This window comes from Cucumis sativus, chromosome 6, assembly GCF_000004075.3.
Source record: "Cucumis sativus cultivar 9930 chromosome 6, Cucumber_9930_V3, whole genome shotgun sequence".
In the NCBI taxonomy this organism is placed as follows: domain Eukaryota; kingdom Viridiplantae; phylum Streptophyta; class Magnoliopsida; order Cucurbitales; family Cucurbitaceae; genus Cucumis; species Cucumis sativus.
The window spans coordinates 30,376,154-30,397,234 of NC_026660.2; the positions used below are offsets into that span (position 1 = coordinate 30,376,154).

The 21,081-nt window shown below is 31.8% G+C and overlaps 3 protein-coding genes across 4 annotated transcripts; all 3 read left to right on the forward strand.

Moving 5' to 3' along the window:
* Positions 1-1,445: 1,445 nt before the first annotated feature.
* Positions 1,446-5,817, forward strand: LOC101216457 (geranylgeranyl transferase type-2 subunit alpha 1). Of its 2 annotated transcripts, XR_004217457.1 has the most exons (9): positions 1,446-1,679; positions 1,769-1,931; positions 2,120-2,280; positions 2,389-2,493; positions 2,610-3,398; positions 3,486-3,663; positions 3,906-4,092; positions 4,910-5,366; positions 5,642-5,817. XR_004217457.1 is itself a non-coding variant. In XM_004134535.3 (8 exons), the coding sequence occupies exons 1-8, from the start codon at positions 1,564-1,566 to the stop codon at positions 5,296-5,298; spliced, it is 2,088 nt and encodes a 695-aa protein (XP_004134583.1). In that variant the 5' UTR covers positions 1,446-1,563; the 3' UTR covers positions 5,299-5,815. The 2 variants fall into 2 exon arrangements, 1 of the variants encoding a protein (XP_004134583.1); XM_004134535.3 differs by having other exon boundaries at positions 4,910-5,815.
* A 1,956-nt stretch (positions 5,818-7,773) lies between these two features.
* LOC101209832 (photosystem I reaction center subunit psaK, chloroplastic) lies at positions 7,774-9,060 on the forward strand. The gene is made up of 3 exons (XM_004134593.3): positions 7,774-8,021; positions 8,109-8,192; positions 8,727-9,060. The coding sequence occupies exons 1-3, from the start codon at positions 7,938-7,940 to the stop codon at positions 8,952-8,954; spliced, it is 396 nt and encodes a 131-aa protein (XP_004134641.1). The 5' UTR covers positions 7,774-7,937; the 3' UTR covers positions 8,955-9,060.
* Positions 9,061-10,480: 1,420 nt separating this feature from the next.
* On the forward strand, positions 10,481-14,801 carry LOC101218590 (molybdate-anion transporter). Its single transcript, XM_004134543.3, has 8 exons — positions 10,481-10,708; positions 11,357-11,501; positions 11,591-11,759; positions 12,041-12,311; positions 12,991-13,256; positions 13,347-13,562; positions 13,765-13,867; positions 14,114-14,801. Exons 1-8 carry the CDS (start codon positions 10,558-10,560, stop codon positions 14,173-14,175), a joined length of 1,383 nt encoding a protein of 460 aa, XP_004134591.1. The 5' UTR covers positions 10,481-10,557; the 3' UTR covers positions 14,176-14,801.
* The last annotated feature ends 6,280 nt before the right edge of the window (positions 14,802-21,081 follow it).

The window sequence follows — 21,081 nt, forward strand, 5'->3', positions numbered from 1 at the left end:
AAAGATGAAGAAGAATGTTGTGTACATATTTAAAATATGGTTAATAATTAGGGTAATTATAATTGATAACTATTTTAGAAATAATAATTAAAGATTTAGTAACATTTAAAAAAAATTGTAAATATAACAAAACTATTGCTGATAAACTTGTATTATTTATAGGTTTGTATGATCTATCAATGATGGATCAATATTTACATCTTCTATCGGTGATAGACTATTGTCATTGATAGAATTTGATAAATTTTATTATATTTGTAATTTTTTAAAAATGTTACTATATACCTAATTATTTTACGGGCTAAATTTGTAACTATTTTTAATAATTAAGTAAAGAATTTTAAAAGACATTCTAACGACTGGAACACTGATCTTCATTATTACTTTTAGGCAAACAAACTAACAACACATACCCAATAATCTTCATTATTACTTTTAGGCTAACAAACTATCAACACATACCCAATAAACTAGACCAATAAATACCTTCTCACAAATGATGGAGAATAATATTTAAGACCCATTTTCCATAGTATCAAAACCGTATGAACAAGATTTTGTCCTCTCATGAATATTGCAGAAAGGTTCAAATACAAATTTTCAAACAAAAACAATGTTCTCAATAAAACTAAAGTCCTCCAATACTAAAATGTAAACTCTTAAAATTTCACACGTTACCTTAGAAATTAAGAGACTAAAAATATGTTTTTACCTTACATTTTAATCTAGTTTTGAACTCTCTTTTCATTTTTCTAATAATTTGATTTACTAATTAAAACGGTAGAAATAGACTAATCTTGACCTTTCCCAAAGTTGTTAGTTAAGACAGAATAATGACTAAATGAGTAAGTTCACTAAAATCACATAAATTGAACCATTTACATATCAAACCAAGTACACTGACCGAATAGAAATAATTAACATGGTTCAATTCAGTTTAACTTAATTTAGAAATCGAATTATGCGGTTCTATTTGGTTTTAGAATCCTAAACCCAATTACAATCAAACTTCATTAATTAATTACATACTTAGTTAATTAACTATCCATTTAGAGTTACTTCTTATTTTCACTTCATTTCTCAACTCAAGTCTAGGGTAATCACACGGTTCCGTTGATGAAATTCACAGCCCGATTTGATTCGGTTCAATTTTAATTTTAGTTTTGATGTGGTTCGGTTTTGTATTTTATATATTCCTTTTGAATTTGAATGAAAAGAAAAGATTTTGGGGAGGAAACCTCACGATTTAAGAACGAAAAACGAAGAAGATTAGGGTTTATCTTTGTTTGGATTGGGCTTGGGCTTGGGCTCTAATTCACTCATAAATAGAGAGAGAGAGAGAGAATGGGACTCTCAACCTTCAGCCTTCTTCAGAGTACAACCAAATGGGCCGTGATGTTAAGGTCCGACCCAAATCGTCGTTCATTCTACTTTTCTTCAGCTCCCGGGTTTCCAATATGAAAATCAACATTCAAGATTTCTGTCTATTGGTTTTTCCTTTGGCGTTGCCGTTCAATCTCCATATCCTTCAGAGCTACAGATTTTGATCCTTTCGAACCGGAAATGCACGGACGGCCGCGCAAGCCTCAGAAACCGGAGGAAGCAGAAGCTTCGGCGGTGGAAGCCGCAAAGCTTCAAAATCTGCAATCTCAATTGCTCGCAAATCATCACCAAAAGAAGTACAATATCTAAATTCCTTAGCGATATTCTTTGTTTTAGTTACGGTTTAGGTTTTTCCGTGGTTTGAATTTTGGATTGAATACTGTAGCTATGCGAAGGAAGCTCTAGAAGTCAGTGCTAATTTGCTGGAAATGAATCCGGATCTGTATACAGCGTGGAACTATAGGAAACTTGCGGTTGAACACTACTTGAAGGAATCTTCATCAGACATAGTGTCGATCGAAGCGATTCTCAATGAGGAACTTAGAGTAGTAAGTTAGTTTTCATTTGGCAGTATTGGATTTGGCGCTCTTTTTTCAATTCTTGACCAGGCTTTTGCTTTTTAGTGAATCAGTCTGAATATCCACTTCATTTATGCGGTTGCAACTCAACATTACTGTTCATAGTAAATCCGATCACTGGTTTTTTTTTTTTTTTTTGTCGATTCATCTTTTGATAGGCTGAAAGTGCTCTGCGTCAGAACGTCAAGTCGTATGGCGCGTGGTATCATCGAAAATATATTTTGAGCAAGGGACATTCGTCCACCGATCATGAGTTGCGACTGCTTGGAAAGTTTCAGAAACTCGACGCTAGGAATTTTCATGCATGGAACTACCGAAGGTTAATACCTGCTTGAGTTTTCCTTATCTATCTCTTCTAGGCTGATAGCCGCAGTTTACATGTCCATTTTGAAAGTAACCTCAGGTGTATATCTTTGTCTGTTCTCAGATTTGTGGCAGGGCTAATGAACATACCCGAGGACAAAGAATTGAAATACACAACAGATATGATAGACACAAACTTCAGCAATTACTCAGCATGGCATAATCGCAGGTATAGCCTACGTAACACTGAGTTCTTTTTTTTTTCTCTGTCGAAGATTTAGGAATTTGAGATTGTCTTGTAAGTGTAAATTCAATAATGTGACTTTTATAGTACCTTCTTTGTAGTGCGCTTCTTGCCAAGTTGCTGAACCAAAAGGCCGAAGGTTATTTCCCAATGGAAAAGGTGTTAAATGAGGAGTATGAGCTCGTTCACCAAGCTATTTTCACTGATCCGGATGATCAAAGTGGTTGGTTTTATCATCTTTGGCTTCTGGACCAAACGGTGAAAGCAAATCCTCCGTATCTTGTTTCTTCTTGGCCACCTCATAGTTTTAATGTAGCATTATCAAGAACCAGATGTTTAGATAATCACACTCCCTCTCCATTCTGTAGTTTCTATTCGGATTCAGGAACAATACCCCTCATTCTTTACTTTGATCAACCTGTTCAAGGCGTTGACTCATCTTCAGTGATTGTCAAATCGACAGCTAATTTAAGAGATCTTATTTGGAAGCCACTCTCAAAATGTAACCGTGATACTTCCAAAGCCTGGATTAGTCATCTGACTTTTCCTCAAGAAGAGCTCAATTCAGAATTTTACTCGGTGGAAGTCAGCATTGGACATTCTCAGAAAATAGCATCTGCAACTGGTTTTCATCATGTGAAACCAACTCAAATTTCTTTTAAAGTGGCTGTGAATTTTAAAGAAACACCCTCGGAAGATTTTGGAAACGAACGGATCAGGTGGAAGGATGAAAACTTTACTAGTTGTGGAATTAGTCCTCACAATTTTCCATTTGGTTCTGACAATTCAACCAGTGAGGGTGATTATGCACCTTCTACTTCTGAATGGTGTGTGGAGACTATAAATAACGAAATAGCTCTTTTTCGCGAATTATTATCAGAGACTGATTGGTACGCTACTGCTCACTCCATTTCTTTTGCATACTTCAAAATTCGAACTGTTTTTAAATTCTAGCACTTTAATTTTCTCTTTTGCAGTAAAATTGGAAAACTTACTCTGGCTAGATTGTTGATGGCTCATGCTGCAACATCTCCGCATGCCAATGAAATGATCCAACTTGAGGAAGTCCTTGACCTTTACCAAGACCTGATGAAGTTCGACCCATCACATTTTCATTTCTACAAGGATGAACATAGCTTAGTTTTATTACAGAAGGTGATATAATTTCTTGTTATCTACTATTTGAAATTTATACTTCTTTCATATATGATTTTCATAACAATGTCCTATTTGCCATGAGGTATTATAATCTATGACTTCAACTTTTGTTTTATGTTAGTTTTATGAATATAATTATTTATCTTGGAAGTTTTATATTGAAACTATCCTCGACAAATTTCCCCATTGTGGCCATGTATTTGAAAGGAAGAGTGGGTGACATTCTGGTTTCTTCACAGGTTACATCAACTAGGGAGTCTTTGTTAAGACACTGCTATTCCTACAAAGAGCAGACGTCACCGTATATCGATAGTACTGCCTGTCTTAGGCTCAATAATTTATCAATTTCACGGATTGGATGTGTAGAAAAAATTTTGTGGGTGCAATTGCTTGACCTCAGCCACAATGAACTTGGATCGATTGATGGTATGCTTTTTGACCTGACTTAGTGATAAAAATAAATAGACATGAAATTCACTTTATCACCTTATTTATGGTCATTCATTATATGCTACTTAATCTATTGAAGAAAATGTTCGTTTTATTGGCAAACCATTCAAAACTCATATTTGATCATTCAAGTGCATTTAAAATAATCTAGCTGCGTGTTCTAAGTTCGATTTATTATTTGGGGATTTGATTGTGTCTGTATGATTGAAAAAATTGATGTTGATCTTGCAACACAATTGTTCTTTCCTCCTCAATAATTTGAGATTATTTCAACAATTTAGATCCAATGTTCAAAAAGCCACCTTGGCATCTTGCCTTCCTCGTTCGCAACCTGCTCCAGTTGAAGCCTTGAGGCTCAAAGCCCTATGCCTTGGGACTTCTATATTAATTTTCTTAAAAAATAAAATTCTGTATCCCTAAATGCATAAAATACCCTTGTGTTTAAGGCTTTCTGTTTCTTCACGTTTCCACTTCAGTTCAGACTATGCTCTCTGCTATTTTCCCACCTTCTTCTCTCACGAAGTCTATCAAGTATTTTATTTTCACACATATATTCATCTAAGCCGATTTTCTTAAAAAAAAATTATAGATATATATACGGTGCACCCCATGAAAACAAAGTTTGCACTTTTTCAGTTTCACTTAAGCTTCAAAAGGCTATTACGTTTTAGTGCCTCACTACTCAGAGTTTTATAAACACTATTTGTATCATATTACATCGCCCTTATGGATTAATTTCACTTGATTATCGGGTTGCTTCATAAACAATCTTACTCTGTTGTACCTTTGACAGGCCTGGAGAGCATGCAACTTCTCTCTTGCTTGAGTTTGAGTAATAATAAAATCGGAAGTTTTACTGCGCTGGAGCCTCTGAGACTGTTGAAGTCTTTAAAAGTTTTGGATATATCGTACAATGAGATAGGTTCACATTCAATCGACACAACCAGATATCTCTTCTCATCTCCACTGTCGCATTCTGAAGAAATTGATTTGAGCAGTGATGAAATGGCAACGAATTGTACTGATCTGGCAAGTTACTGGGAAGCATATTTTCTATTCAAAGATATAAGCTTGATGCAATTGGATATAGAAGGAAACACAATATCTAGTGAAAGTTTCAAAGCATTTCTGGTGAAGATTCTTCCCAAACTCCACTGGCTTGATGGGAAACAAGTACAATAGATAAAGCTTAATTTATCTACATCCAATCCTCTGTCAACTTTGGTAGCTCATCCCCTGAATGTAAAAAGGTACGCTACGAACTAGCATTGACCCTAAATTGACGAAGACATTGGTTTTGATTTCTTCCCAATGCAAGGTTAAGAATTGAAGATGGATGGTTACAACATGGAAATGAGTATGGTGCCCAGTTTTTTGGACTGCTTCAAATTAAATTTCATTATATACATTATGATACTGTGTGCCAAATGTATTTAGAAAAGTACTGATATTTACATTTATGTTGTACCAAATTTTGAATGATTGTAGTTTTAATAATTCTTATAATAAGTTGAGATTTGTGTAGCAAGCTGACATCTCGGAGGGAGAGTTGAGAAGCTAGGGAAGGAATGAACCCCGAAGTATGTGCTGTTCCGACTATTATAAGAGGTTTGAGCCATATTCATTTAGACAACTTGTTTTTCTTAGTCGTTTCATCTAAACCTATATAACTATATATCTCTGTTTAGTTTTCTGTTTTTATAATCAATTTGATTTTAGTCTAGATTTCAACAAAAAACTATTAGGCTACGTTAAACAGCTTGGTAATAAGACCTTGTTAGGTAACCCTTTTGTTTTTTTTGTTGTTGAATTTTTAAAATTAAACTTATTTCCTCTCATGGTGAATCTTAGTCAATTAAACAAAAAAAAAAAAAACTAATGTTTAGGATTATTTGTTAACTTTTTTTTTTCGGTTGATTTTTGAAATATTATGCGTATTAACACCATTTTCTCATTTCTCATTTCTCACTTTCTCATTTAAATCCATTGCTTTGATATCTACAAGTTTGTTTTATGCAAATTTTGAAAACTTAAAAAAAAAAAGTTAAATTTGTTTTTTGTTTTTGTTTTTGTTTTTTATTTGGTCAAGAATGAATAAGAAAATGAGAGGAAACACGTAGAACAGAATCCCTTGCTTTTACAATTCACGCTACAATCTCAATTTTTCAAATTAAGACTATCCTTACTGATTCTGTTTTTAAAACACAAGCAACCGAAGCCCAAAAACAAGCAAAGCACTTTGTGTAGATTTTTAAAAATCTTTAATATTTTAGACGGTATGTTAAATTTGAACGAACTTTTGCTTAGCGACTCAATTTGGCACCATCTTAATATCATAGCCTCAGTCACAGCATTTGTGGTTCATCAATTGAAGACAATTTTTTTTGTTTAAACTTTGTTTTGCCCCTTTTACTTTTTAATCACCCCTGCTTCAAAACATATTCATAATCCTATTGATTATTATTTATTCTCAGTTTAAATTCTTTTAGAAAAGTTAAACCGGGTAGAATTTCGAGGTGGTTTTTTGAACCTGAGGAAAACAAAGAAAATGTGAAATGATTATTTTAAATTTAGAATCAAGCATTCATTTAATAATTTTTTAAAGTTAGCTACGCAAAAATTAACTAAGAAAAACGTGGGAAAGCTATAGTTTTCCTATAGCATTACAATCAAATGAAAAACACAAGTGCGCTAAGAAACTAAATTTAACGGTACTAAAGTTAGATAATCTTATTTTTCAAAGGTTCAATGTAGAAATGCAAGGCTAGATGAATGGTTCTCCAAAACTATGAAGAGGGTTTAGGGTTTAGGACAGAAGGTTTTCCTTGACACTGCATGGGGTTAAAGGATGAAAAATCAAATGTTTGGTTTGGTTCCATGACACTTTGGGGAGAACAAACTAATTTGGCAAAAATGTTAGGTAAATGAGATTAGCATAACTCTAGGGATGAGACAAATCAATTCTTGGGAGTTTATCTTGGGATTCTAACGCACAATTGTAGGAATAAATCTTGGTTATTTAACAAATTGAGGGAAATTGTTTGGAGAGTACTTCAAGGCTAAAAAGGAATTATTTTTCTCACAAAGTGGTAAAGAGTCCAAATTAAAGTCTTTGCCCAAGGAATTTCTTATTTCTATCTATACTATGAGTTGCTTTAAACTCCCCCCAGGCTATGATACGATATTGATAAGGTTTGTGCTCGATTTCAGTTGTAACTCCAAGTGGAGAAAAACAAACCTCACTGGATTTGTTCGAATAAAGACTTCCAAGTGAGGGAAGGATTACTTCCCAGAGAAACAAACATGTTCAAAAATAAAATATAAATTTAACAATTAGACGGTTTTCTAACTATCGAAGTTAATTAAAAGTTCAAATGCTTGTTGATAACAAATCATTTTACCCACCATCACCCCCAAAGACCATAAAAGTCAATCAACTTCCCTTGGAGAAAAATTACTATAGACCATTTCCCAAAAACATCTTCCAAATCGCTATAGTTTCAAATCTGTGTGAGCCAGTCAGCCCAGTTCATTGGGCCTGGGAGTTTTCAGGCCCCAGCCAAGCCTGGCCCACAGACTTCTAACCCGAAACCTTATCCGTTGAAATCAATCCAATAAAACAAAGCCACGTAAGCACCCAGGATCTAAAAATGTATCCAAATCCACCAATCTGAGACCACAAATTTAGGCTCTGTGGCTGAATGGATGTCGAATTACAAGAATCTCTCGATTTCTTCCTCTTAAATCCATTTATCCTTCAAACAAACAAACACAAAATAAAGAAAGGGAGAACAAAAAATTGTCGTAATTAGCAGCAAGAAATGGCAGCCACCACTACCATGATGACCTTCGTCCCTCAGTTTAATGGCCTCAGGCCCACTACTTCAGTACCGGTTCGCAGTCTGGTAAGTCACCCTCACCGTCGCTGCCGTTGCTGTTGCTGTCGGCTTTGAATCACCGGGAAAAGGCTGAAATGTTATTTGATTTTGCAGGTTGCGGTTCAACCGCTGAGGCGGAGGGGCGGCGGCGCTCTCAGTGCTCGTTGTGGTGATTACATTGGCTCACCTACTAACTTGGTAAACTCTCAATTTCCACTACTCCTTGCTTTCTAATTTTTTTTTCTTTTATATTCTAAAGATTTATTTTATGATCCCTCATATTTTGATTTTAGTTTTTATGTCGTGAATATTGATCGTAGAAATAGAGGATGAAATATTGGGGTAAAATCTAAAAAAAAATAATAATAATCAAAAGTTAGGACTTCGATCAATAACATGTAGAAATATGTTATGAGATCATTTTTCAAAATTAATAGTTGATATACGAAATGTAAGTTTTAAATTTGAGTATATTAACAACAAATAACAATATAACATGACCATTTTCTAAAAAAAGAAAAACAATGCAACATGATCATGTAAGAATTTGGATCTATGAAAAAAAAATGTATTAGTTTTTGTGGTAAAAAGAGAAACATATTCTTGATAACCTCAAATACCTTGAACTTGTTCTGTTTGATTTCTCCCGTGGTGAATGAATGACAAACCATGTGTATACACATAAAATGACGTAAGAATTATTTGTGTAAATGTGGCAATAAAAAAAAACAGATAATGGTGATATCGACGAGCCTGATGCTGTTCGCTGGGCGGTTCGGATTGGCTCCATCGGCAAACAGGAAATCAACGGCGGGGTTGAAGCTGGAGGTGAGGGACTCTGGGCTACAGACGGGTGACCCAGCGGGCTTCACCCTCGCTGATACTTTGGCATGTGGCACTGTCGGCCACATCATTGGCGTCGGTGTTGTTCTTGGCCTTAAGGGCATTGGCTCTTTGTAAAAATATTTCTCTCTTCTTTTTTTTCTTTAGAATTAAAATACAAAGACATCTATGTTTCTGCTCTTCAATCTAATGATATGTCTTTGCCATTATTTACTTTACTTTACATATTATTCACCTATTAATTCCACTTTTTTATATTTAAGATTATTAATTAATTTTAAACATTAATTATTTACTAAAGTAATTGAATAAATATTACATCTGTTTAATTATGTTCGTCTTGGCAATGTAAAATTTGAGTTGGTCATATTTTTCAAAATTATTGTTCATTCACCTAACCTAGAGTGACTTCGAACATATTTATATTAAAAAAAAGCTAAAATAAAATAAAATAATCGTTAAACGATCTTAACCACGTAAATTTTAAGATGACGTTTGGAGGAATGGTTGATTTATGGAGATTTAGTAATATTATGATAATCATGTGTTCGAGAATATATAATGTACACACATTTTTCAAATTAATGTAAGTTGTACTTATACTTTATGGCAAAATCAAACATAGAAATTGTTTTCTTGTACGGAGCCTACATAGTTTGTTTTTCTTTAATTAATATTATTCTTAAAAATATAAATTTGATTCATAAAATTAATTAAATTATTATTATTATTAAAATTACAATAATTAAACCTATTTTAAACTTTTTACCAAATATAAGAAAATCAATCAAATTTTTTTATAGCTCATTTAAGTTTAATATTTTGTAGATAGTTTCATTTTTGTTCGTACCAGTAACAATTGTCGTTTTAGAAATTTATAATACTTTTTAAAAACGATAATCGTTAGTAATAACATTTTTTAAAAAATAACCATAATTGAGAGCAATCTTAAAAATAATAATTAAATATATAACAACATTTTTAATAAATTGCAAATATAACAAAACCAGTCGCTGTTAAAGTCTTATGATTTATAAGTAATATATAAATATTTGCAACATAATCTATAAATGATAGACTTTGACATATTTTGCTATATTTACAATATTTTAGAATGTTGTTGATATATACTTAATTATTTTGAATATAACTCATTTAAAAACTAACCCACATTATAATAAGATTGTAATATTTCAAAAAACCCGTATAATTAAAGAAAAATAAAACATTTATAAAAATATAGTAAAATTTTAAATTATACCCGTGATAGAGGTAGATTTTATCGCTAAAAAAACTTTGGATTAATTAATTTTGTTATAATTTAATTAGAAGTAAAATTAAAGGAATTAGGATGTCAAAAATTCCGAGTCGTATAAAAATGGTATCTTAAACTAGAAAACAAAAATTAACGAACGAAAGAGAGATTTACACAAATTTGTAATATATGGAAGTAGTTGTAAGGCATAAATCAAATGTAATCCAGTGAGGTTCGTTCCAGGTGCACTCACGAATATGCTAGTCAAACTCAAACAAAAGTCAACAAAACGTTGAAATGTGACCAATTAAATGCGCACATAACCGAGGCTGTACTCTACTTCGTGGCATAGAAGAAAACCCCGCCCTCTTCTTCGCTCTCCATTCGTCATTTTCCAATTTGCTTTTGCTATAAAGACACTATCAAATTTCGAGCTCTGAAGCTTTTCCTGATCTCTCTCCAACAATGGAGCTCTTCTTCTATTTCATCTTTGGGGCAATGGGCTCCATAGTCGTAGCTATCGAGTTGAGTAAAAACAACCGGGACAGAATCAACGCCACCACCGCTTTCAATTCCTTCAAGAACAATTACCTTCTTGTCTACTCTCTCATGATGGGTACGTCGCCTCTAGATCTGAATCTTCATCGTTCATGGTCTTTAGATCTAACTCGACGTCCTCATTGTTGATTTTCTTTCTTTATTCTCGCCCAGCATATCTGTGTTTGTGTATCTGAGATTTCTTGTGGATCTGATCTAATTTATTGCTCTTTTTTATGTTGTTTTTTTGGATAAATGGATCGTTTGTAATGTCATTTTGTTCGAATCTATATTTCATATAATTTTGTTAGCAATGGGTGTCAGACTGAGGAAGAAAGCGAAATTCTCATCGTTAGTGTTTTGTCCATTTTTTATTCCATAATTGGGTCTTTCTGCAATTTTAGGCAAAATGACACTCTTGGTTAGAAATTTACATCATCGAGTTTGTTTCCTTTTACTTCTAAATTAGGTGGAAAGTGGGACAACGTTTTCATATATCTCATAATATTATAAAAAAATTGTTTGTAGCAAAGTTCTGTTGGATAGATATTATTCATGTCAAAAGTATCACAGGATATCTTGTTAATGAGGCATTTATTCAATTGAGAAAATATGTTCAAATTACGTGGAAACTTGTTTAGATATGATCGTTCTCATCATATTTTAGACCCCTTTTTTCAGACGACGGTATTTTTCTGATATACATTCGTGCTTTCTTTGGCAATAGCTGGGGACTGGTTGCAGGGGCCTTATGTGTACTATCTTTACAGTCAGTACGGCTATGGGAAAGGGGAGATTGGACAGCTTTTTATTGCTGGTTTTGGCTCTTCTATGCTGTTTGGGACAATTGTTGGATCACTTGCTGACAAACAGTAATTCTTCCCTTTTGAGCTTTGAAACACCATTGTGCTTTTTCAAAGAAAAAGGACTATTAATATTGTCTCCATGCTTGTTAACTCAGGGGTCGAAGGAGAGCTTGTGTGATATATTGTATAACTTACATACTGAGTTGCTTCACAAAGCATTCGTCCGAATATAAAATCTTGATGTTGGGCCGTATTTTGGGAGGTATTGCCACTTCTCTCCTCTTTTCAGCATTTGAGTCGTGGCTTGTTGCAGAACATAATAAGGTAACTCTTTGTTGCTCTGCTTTTTCGCACTTTATATTAGCTTTAAGCTGGCTACCATATATATATTTCTCTGTACGCTATTATTCTTTTTCTTCTTCTCTTTCCCTCCTCTTCATTGTAAATGGTTGGGACGATAAAGAGAGGAGATCAGTACACTGTAACTATGATCATGTTCAACTCGAGTTGATTGAGAACCTACAATGTATTTGGAATTTAGGAGTTCTTAAGATTTTAAAGATGGATATAAATGAATCCCGCCGTGTTCTGTATATTTTCAACAGAGGGGCTTTGAGCAACAATGGCTGTCAATAACATTCTCAAAAGCAATATTTCTTGGCAATGGTCTTGTTGCCATTTTATCTGGGCTTTTTGGGAACGTACTAGTTCATTCCTTGGGTCTTGGGCCAGTGGCACCTTTCGATGCTGCTGCTTGCTTTCTTGTTCTTGGTATGGCCATAATCTTGTCATCCTGGACAGAAAATTATGGAGATCCATCAGAAAACAAGGACCTTCTCACGCAATTCAGGGGTGCAGCCGTGGCCATTGCTTCTGGTAGAGTTCTGACTCTTTTTTTGTCTTATGTATGTATATTTGCATGCACTGTTTCTTTAGTGACATTATTATTATACGTGCATATATGTATGTATATTCTGGACTTTATGACATTATTATACATGCACTATCTCTTTAGTGATCGTGGTGAGTAAGCAGGGGCCATCATTCTGTCATTCTTATTTTACATTCATTGTCTCAGTTAAAACCGGTTAAAATGGTCCCCTAGGATCTTAAAAGGTTCTAAAAGATCAAGAGCGTTAACTTTACATAATACTGGAAATTATTTCCTACTCCCACCGACTCCATAAGAGGAATTGCGCTTTTTCTCTCATTTTTATTTTTACTGATCCGTGAACTTAGTTTAGTCCCCTGGGATCTTAAAAGGTTAAAAGATTCTAAAAGATCACGTGGTCACCTTTTTAGTTTATCTTCTAATAATTATTAAAAATAAAGATAAAAGCCTTTTAGTTTAAATACAAATTAGATTTGGGTACTTTAAAGAAAAAAAATTATTAGAAGTTCAAAAGCAGCCCATATTTCTTATAAAACCTATCCGTGTTTTCATAGATGTTGTAGTTGTTTAGTGGAACAAGCTTCATTAAATTTTGTTTTTTTTTAAAGGGCTTTGCCCCTCACTATTATCATCATTATTTAGTTTGTCTTACTTGTTGATCAGATGAAAGAATTGCCCTCCTTGGTGCTATTCAGTCCCTGTTTGAAGGTTCAATGTATACCTTTGTTTTCCTCTGGACTCCTGCTCTTAGCCCTAATAATGAGGAGATTCCCCATGGCTTTATCTTTGCAACTTTCATGTTAGCTTCTATGTTAGGAAGCTCCCTAGCTTCTAGGTTACTGGCCCGTGCATCGTTAAGGGTGGAGAACTATATGCAGATTGTTTTCGTTGTCTCAGCTGCATCTCTTGTTCTCCCAATCGTTACAAGTGTAAGTGTATTCCATGCCTTACCCATTATATTTCCAAGGATCTATTAAGCTTCCAATTTATTGTTCTTTCTTTTTCTGGATTCTGAACAGTTCTTGGTACCACCGTCCCAAGTAAAAGGTGGGAGCATCTCATTTTCAGGCTGCATTCAATTGATTGGATTCTGTGTCTTTGAGGCTTGTGTGGGCATTTTCTGGCCATCCATTATGAAAATGAGATCCCAGTACATTCCCGAAGAGGCGAGGAGCACTATTATGAATTTCTTCCGCATTCCTCTCAATATCTTTGTGTGTGTCGTGCTGTATAACGTACGTATAACCTCACTATTCTCTTCCACTATTTCTTGACCTTGGGATGGTTTGAGACCTTCAGGCTTTCCTGTTGTGTAGCCACCTTAACTAAAGCTAAACAACAAGTTGTAGGAAAGCTGTGCATTTTTCTGCACATATATTATATATTCTTTCGTTTCCCCGCTAGTCGATTATTGATTGCTTATCATTTTCTCTGAAGGTTGATGCATTCCCAATCACCGTTATGTTTGGTATGTGCTCAATTTTCCTTTTTGTGGCCTCAATCCTGCAAAGGCGCCTCATGGTGATAGCAGACAAGCTAAGTAAGTCTATTAAACGCTCAGTGCATTTTCCTTTCGGTTAATGAATTTAACTGGATTCAGAGGCATAAACTGTCAAACTTGCACTACTAGTAGCTTCCGTAATAGGAATTAGGACATGATAGTTCATGCTTCCCATTTCTATTTCTTGAATCTGACATTTCAGAGTAGATCTCTTGATAGGATTTCATTGTTTGTGTAATTCACTTGACTTGACGCTTAAACTCTACATTATTCATCTTATATCAGAGACAGAAACCAGGCCTACATTCCGGGAAAAGGATGCAGAGATGGAGCCTTTGAATGCCTAGGTTCACAAGTGCGTGTCTTTGCCCAATGTGATGTTCAGGAATTAGAAATTCACTCATTCTTACGCCGTAAAGTGGAAAGTAACTGTTTGATTTGGTATTTTATATAGTAGTGAAGATTAAAAATGTATAAAGTGGATGAAGATCTCATTTTTTTCACTCAACTCATCTGCAAGCAGAACAGTGGATGGAAGAGAAAAGGTTTGAATATATCATCACATGGCTGTTTCTATTCTTTAAGTTATCATTAGCATATTGGATGATATCCCCACAAAGAATTATCTTCAGAGTGGATATCTGCTTTTTTGTAGTGTTATCGTTATTCTTTATCAATCAAGATCCTATGGCTGGTGATGCTTTCTCAGTGAAATCTAGGTGAAGATGCTCAAATTTGCCTGGGAAATTATTATTGTGCCATAGTGCATCACTTACTATATTCTTTTAAACTTTTTGTAATTTGTTTTTAGACGATATGCTCATTTAACGTTGGGTAAAACTTGGGTCTTGCTGGGTGTCACCCACCCGTGCATCCCTTCTACGTGGCCCCAGTTTTACTCTTTAACGTAGAGCTGGACTTCTATGGGGACCTACCCAAAAGGAAATGAGGAAGGGAGTGCAATTTCTTTTTACATTTCTCTTTGTAGCTTCTTTTTCACAGAGGAATATCCATAAATGAGGGGAATGTCCAAATAAAAAATGACCCAAGGTTAAAAAATGTTTAAATAATGACACTTTGTCCTCCTCAAAAACCACTTGTAAAAGTACCAATTACTCGCACCACACTTACCCCTCCCACTCTCCCACTCTGTCTTCTTCATTTCTCTTCAAGCGTGCAATTTTTTAATTTCTTATAGATTCTCACTCTTGCTTCTTCCCCTTAGTCTCTCCCTAACTTCTTTTCTCTAGCTCTTTGGTCTCGTTTCAATTTATTTCTTTATCTTCTCAGTTTTGCTCTACTTCCTTTTCTTGCACTAGTTTTCCATCTAACTTCCCTCTTTAGTTCGAGGAACAAAAATGCATATCATGGAATTTTAAAAAAATGACAAAGAAAATTCGTTGAACTAACACCCCCAACTTCTATCGATTCTAGTGAATGTCTAGTTGTTTTTAATGTTAGCGTAAAATGATCGAGTTATATTTGAAGACATATGAGAATTGGGTGTGAGAATGAGTAACAAGAAAAAAACATTAATTGTCAGACCTTGAGAATTGGGTGTGAGAAGGAGTAACAAGAAAAAAACATTAATTGTCAGACCCCCGTAGTGCATTTTGGAGAAAAGTTGATACTTTCACTGGTAGTTGATAGGTCAAATGAAATTTTATTTGTTTTTAAAACTTTGGCAAAAAGGTGCAGCGTGTTCCATTAAAAGTTCTTTATGGATAGTTGCAAATCTAGCAATTAGATTTAAAATAATTAAGTATATAACAACATTTTTAAAAAATTGCAAATATAGCAAAATTTATCAAATTTTATCAATGATAGAAGTCTATTACCGATTCAGGATAATTGCAAATTTAGCTAATTAAATATATAGCAACATTTTAAAATTTTTGCAAATATAACAAAATTTATCAAAGTCTATCACCAATAGACCATGTTGTAAATATTGATCTATCTAGATCACTGATAGACCATAACGAGTCTATTAGTGATACAAGTCTATCAATGATAGTTTTGCTATATTTGTAATTTTTTTAAATATTGTTATATCCTTAATTATTATTTCTCAAGTGACTATCCATTACAATTATATTTGTGCGTTTTTCTCAAATAGCCTTGAAAAGACAACAAACGTTGGGAATGGGGAAAACTCTTTGCTCCATGGCAAGAAGTTATTGCCAAGATGATTTAGAAAATTGAGTGATTATTTAGAACTTAAACAACTAAGGGCTTGTTATAATTGACGGAACAAACCATCCTATTTGAACTATTTTGATAAGAAAAATTAAAATATTATTTAAGAGTGTTTCAAAATTCATCAAAAAATATTTTATCAAGAAAATCTTCCAACCAATGACCCCTTAAGTTCTTTTTCCCTTTAAAAAAGTTATTCCAAGGAGAACTTATACTGATGCAGTTGACCAAAAATAAATAAATACCACAGAGATAAATTACACCAATAAATTTAAGTTTTGGTTATTGAAAATTGAAAAGGATTGAACCACCCTAATAAATCCTTCGATCCTCTATTGCTTTTTTCTTCAAGAAAAAAAAGAAAAATTCCTATCTTCCATTAGATTATCCCAACAGGTAGAATTTTCCTTTTCCTCTATCTTCTCACTTTCAGTCCTTTTCTCAATAGCCATGTCTTCCTACCACGACTCACTGTCACTCAGAATTAAACATAAGATGCTCTTATTCTCAGGCACTCAACTCGTTGTGTACTTTTGGCAATTTCTAGAGGTGATTAAATCGATTTCGTAGTGGATAATCGAACCCCTAATAATACATAACTAATATACCATTTGTACAAATAGCCATAAAATTAAAGTAATAAATTATTGTTATTGTTTTGAAAATACAAATGAAGTGATAACGCACCGATCTTCTCACAAATTAATGAAAAGATATCCATTTCAACTTTATGAGAAAGATAAAAAGGAGATGGAAAGGCAGCCAAAGAAATGTCATAATGGGTTCGTTGTTGCATTTTATTTTACCGGAAGTTTAAAAGCAAAACATATATATTTTTTAACCTTTTTCCCTTTTCAAAAAAAAAAAAAGAAAAAGAAAAAACAACATATATTTGTTCTTCATTTTTTTGGGTCAGATTTTCATTTGGTTTTTAAAATTTTTGAAATGTTTTACTTTTAATATTTTAAATTTAATTTCAATTTTGTAGTGGCATACCATTTGAGTTTTGTTTTTATTTTGTCATTGAGTTTAAGATTTATACTAAACAAATTTAGTTATTTATGTTCAAATTAAAAATAGGTTTTATTTTTTAAAAAAATTATAAAATATAACATTTCACAGAAATATTTATACTTTCTAAAAAAAATTGTCTTCATTTTATTATATAAATAGTTTTATCGATTTTTTAATATATTTATGAAAATAACTTTTTTTTTGTGCTCGGACACTTTAACAAGTTTTCCAACATAAAAGTATGATCAAATATTTTTTAATATTTGAATCTTTCACTTTCTATTTAAAAACTCAAGAAATCATTCATGTTTGAACAAAATTGGGTATAAAACAAAAGTACTTTACTTTTGTTATATATATATAAAAAAAGTAGGTTATAATACCACTTTAGTGCATGTAGTTTAAACTCTAGTTTGATTATATTCTATAAATTAGTAATAAATCTTACTTTTAGTTTGGACTTTTATTCTTTTTTTTTTTATTTTTTCGGGTTGTTATCGATATAAATTTTAAAAATATATTCTCATGTGATGGTTTGATCGTTTTCAATAAACGTTAAATTCATGGGATATAGATTTTAAAAATATATTCTCATGTGATGCTCTGATCTTTTTCAATAAACGTTAAATTCATAGATTAAAATTGAGGATTTAAAAACTAATTTTGAATAAGTTTAAAATACAACAACATAATCTCAATATAACTAGGAAGTCATGAGTTCAATTTATGTTGATAATCTAATCTAAAAATTAATTTTCTATTAGTTTTTTTGACACCACAATATTACATGACGATATAGATTGCTTCATAAAATTAATCGAGGTGTACATGAGCTAATATGAACACTCAGTAATACAATATATATATAAGGATCAAAATGATATTTTAACGTATATAATATATTGAGGGTAATTATAATTGATGATCATTTTATGAATAATAATGAATGATATAACAGATACAGCAAAACTATCGTTGAGAGATTTGTATGATCTATCAATGATAGACGAATATTTACAACATGTCTATTGCCGATAGTATTTGATAAATTTTGATATATTTACAATTTTTTAAAAATATTGTTATATATTTAATTATTTTGCATCTAATGACTAAATTTGTAACTATCTGATATGTTAATTCGGACCAATATTTGGTCAGGGGAAATAAAGATAGCACACCACGGGCCACGCCACGGCCGCCGTATGCAGTGACGAAACCTCCACTTTTCACCCGCCCTTTTGTATTGATATACAAACACAAATGTGCCCTTTTTCCTTTTTACTTTCCACCGTGTGAGTGCGACCACAGAGATACCCCATCTTGGCCCTCACTCTTCATTCTCGTTTTATTTTTACTTATATATATATAGCAACATTAAATTTATTTACTTATTTGTGTATTGAAAATATTACTTATTTGCAATTGAATATTCAAAGTATACATATACACCCACATTCACGTCATGAAAATATAATAACATCGAAGTGAACTTCATCATTTTATTTAATTTATGTAAGAAGTTCAAATAAACCCAGTAGCTTTAAATATAGTGTGATTAGATGAAATCCATTTTCCAACAAATTAATTAAAGCTTTAGAGAATAATGGGTTTAAGAGTTTATTCATTTATTTTTAATTTCACAATTACAAACTTGGACCCGAGAGGTAAGTCAGTCGTAGAGTTTTTTCTTATAGATATTAAATTATGAAGTTTGACAAAGTTGTGGTATTGATTAGTTTGTAAGTTAGTCAAATAATTTTTTTGAGCATATGGTTGAAGCTAATTTTAATTTGAACAAATCGTTTTTTTTTCTGTATGAGAAATATCAACTGAACTATTTTTTAATTACTATTAAATTTTAAGACGAGATTAAAAAAATGTAATACTTATATTTAGGACGAAATCAAATCTTTGGTAAATATATATTTTAGGACTAAAGTTTGTATTTTACACTAAACCCAATATGAAACGTAAGCAATGATGCAATGGAGTTTGGTTATTGTCCCCACCAGTCAACGACGACGTAGAAATAAGAATAATATAATACATTGCCTGTCCTTTTCCAAATTAAAAAAAAAACAAAAGGAAACTTTGTATATAAAATATAGAACATCAGATGAACTTGGGGATTTGAATGGTTGGTACATAAATTTGTGGTAGCAGATTCCGAATCAAATAGAAAAGTAACACTGAGAAGGGCAAACAATATCCATGAAGCTTAATCACACCATTGATTCATTCATGTTTAACTTTTGATTGTTGTTTTTCTAATTTTTTACATCTAAAATTAAAATCGAACCCTTTATTTTGGAATAGATGTTAAAGAAATTAGACTCGTATGAATATCGATAAAGCTTAATCACAAAATTGATTAATTCAAGTTTGACTTTTGATGGTTTATTTTTCTTCAATGTAAAATTAAAATGGAACACTTGATTTTAAAAATCCATAATAAAATTTTATATTAATAAATTTTGATGTTTTCTTGAGGTGTATATTAAAAAGATTAGACTAATATGTGTATAAATACTGATTTTTTAAATATAGAGACGAATAAGTAAAATTGTAACTTCATCGATAAAAAAAATTATAGCACCAAAATAAAAATAACTCAACGAAAATTAGTTTTGAAATTAGATATAACTTATCTCGCTTTATGTATTGTAAAAAAATGGTATGTTAGAGGAAAATAACGGAAGGGTAAATAAAATAAAATATTTTTCTAAAGATAAATTATTGTGGGTTGCAAAAAAAATGTTTTTATAATATAGTAAAAAAACGGGAAATTGCAATTGATGACTATTTTAGCAATAAAAATTAATGATATAACAACATTTTAAAAAAATTGCAAATATAGCAAAATTATCACTGATAGACTTCGTATGATATATCAGTGACAGAACAATATTTGCAACATGGTCTATCAGTGATAGACTTATATCATTGATAAAATTTGACAAATTTTGTTATATTTGCAAGTTTTTTAAAATTGTGCTATATACTTAATTAATTTGAATTTAATTGCTAAATTTGCAACTATTCCTAAAAAAAACTTACGCGAACTATAGTTAATTTGATAAATTTATTTTTTAAATAGTTTTTATTTTTTAAAAATAAACAACCAAATAATACTTGCGATGAAATTCATCCCAATTATCATTATTTCTTTATTTACACTGATAAAAGTATTGTTAGCTAAAAATTGTAGTAGTTAAACCTCAAATATTTATTTCCACGCTTCTCTTCTAATATTAGATAGTTGACATTAGTACTTAAAGTCAAGTAAACTAATAAGAATTTAATTCAATAGATATTGATATATCGATGATCTAAATGTTCGTTATTCAAAGCCTTCTATTGAATTTATACGACATATAATATTTACGATATAATAAATTAAGTAACGTTAGTGATATAGTTTGTGTTTGGTAGATACATTTTCATATATATATATATAGAGGTAGATTTGTTGGTGTAGGCCTTCAATTTATTATATGTTTTTATGTTTATTTAGAGAATTTGACTTTTTAATATTTACAAAATCGTTCATCCCAATAAAGTTAAAATTTTTTTTTTTAATTTTACATTAAGTAGACATAAATTGGTATTAAAAAAGTAGACATAAGTGGGTATAACTTTAATTAGTAGAGAAAAAATAAAGGAAAAGAATTATAAAGTACTTACTTAAAAGCGATGTTCTAATATTCTAAAACAAAGATTATTTTAACAAATAAATCGTTTCAAGTAAGATAATCAAATACAACTTGAAAAACTTAATATACTAAACTAAATTGATAAAACTTGTTTTTATTTTTTATTTTTGTTGAATTGAGTTCGACTTATATTTTTAAAATTTAAATTATCTTAACCCAAAATTTTAATAGCATTAATAACTTTGATATTTAATATTTGAATTTTACACTATTTTAAGCCATTTTGTGTTGGAGATAAATTTAAGTTAAAAGTAAATAAATATATAAAAAAATGTAAAACAAAAGAACTAAATAACTACGATCGATTCTAAACCTTTCACCAAA

What these genes read in the sequence shown, in the direction of transcription:
- LOC101216457 (XM_004134535.3), top strand. Translation starts at nt 1,564, where the DNA reads ATGCACGGACGGCCGCGCAAGCCTCAGAAACCGGAGGAAGCAGAAGCT. An exon ending in CATGCATGGAACTACCGAAG is followed by an intron (nt 2,281 to 2,388) that starts GTTAATACCTGC and finishes GTCTGTTCTCAG; the next exon opens with ATTTGTGGCAGGGCTAATGA. An exon ending in GCTTAGTTTTATTACAGAAG is followed by an intron (nt 3,664 to 3,905) that starts GTGATATAATTT and finishes GTTTCTTCACAG; the next exon opens with GTTACATCAACTAGGGAGTC.
- LOC101209832 (XM_004134593.3), top strand. Translation starts at nt 7,938, where the DNA reads ATGGCAGCCACCACTACCATGATGACCTTCGTCCCTCAGTTTAATGGC. An exon ending in CAGTACCGGTTCGCAGTCTG is followed by an intron (nt 8,022 to 8,108) that starts GTAAGTCACCCT and finishes TTGATTTTGCAG; the next exon opens with GTTGCGGTTCAACCGCTGAG. An exon ending in TTGGCTCACCTACTAACTTG is followed by an intron (nt 8,193 to 8,726) that starts GTAAACTCTCAA and finishes AAAAAAAAACAG; the next exon opens with ATAATGGTGATATCGACGAG.
- LOC101218590 (XM_004134543.3), top strand. Translation starts at nt 10,558, where the DNA reads ATGGAGCTCTTCTTCTATTTCATCTTTGGGGCAATGGGCTCCATAGTC. An exon ending in AGCCGTGGCCATTGCTTCTG is followed by an intron (nt 12,312 to 12,990) that starts GTAGAGTTCTGA and finishes CTTGTTGATCAG; the next exon opens with ATGAAAGAATTGCCCTCCTT. An exon ending in TGTGTGTCGTGCTGTATAAC is followed by an intron (nt 13,563 to 13,764) that starts GTACGTATAACC and finishes TTTTCTCTGAAG; the next exon opens with GTTGATGCATTCCCAATCAC.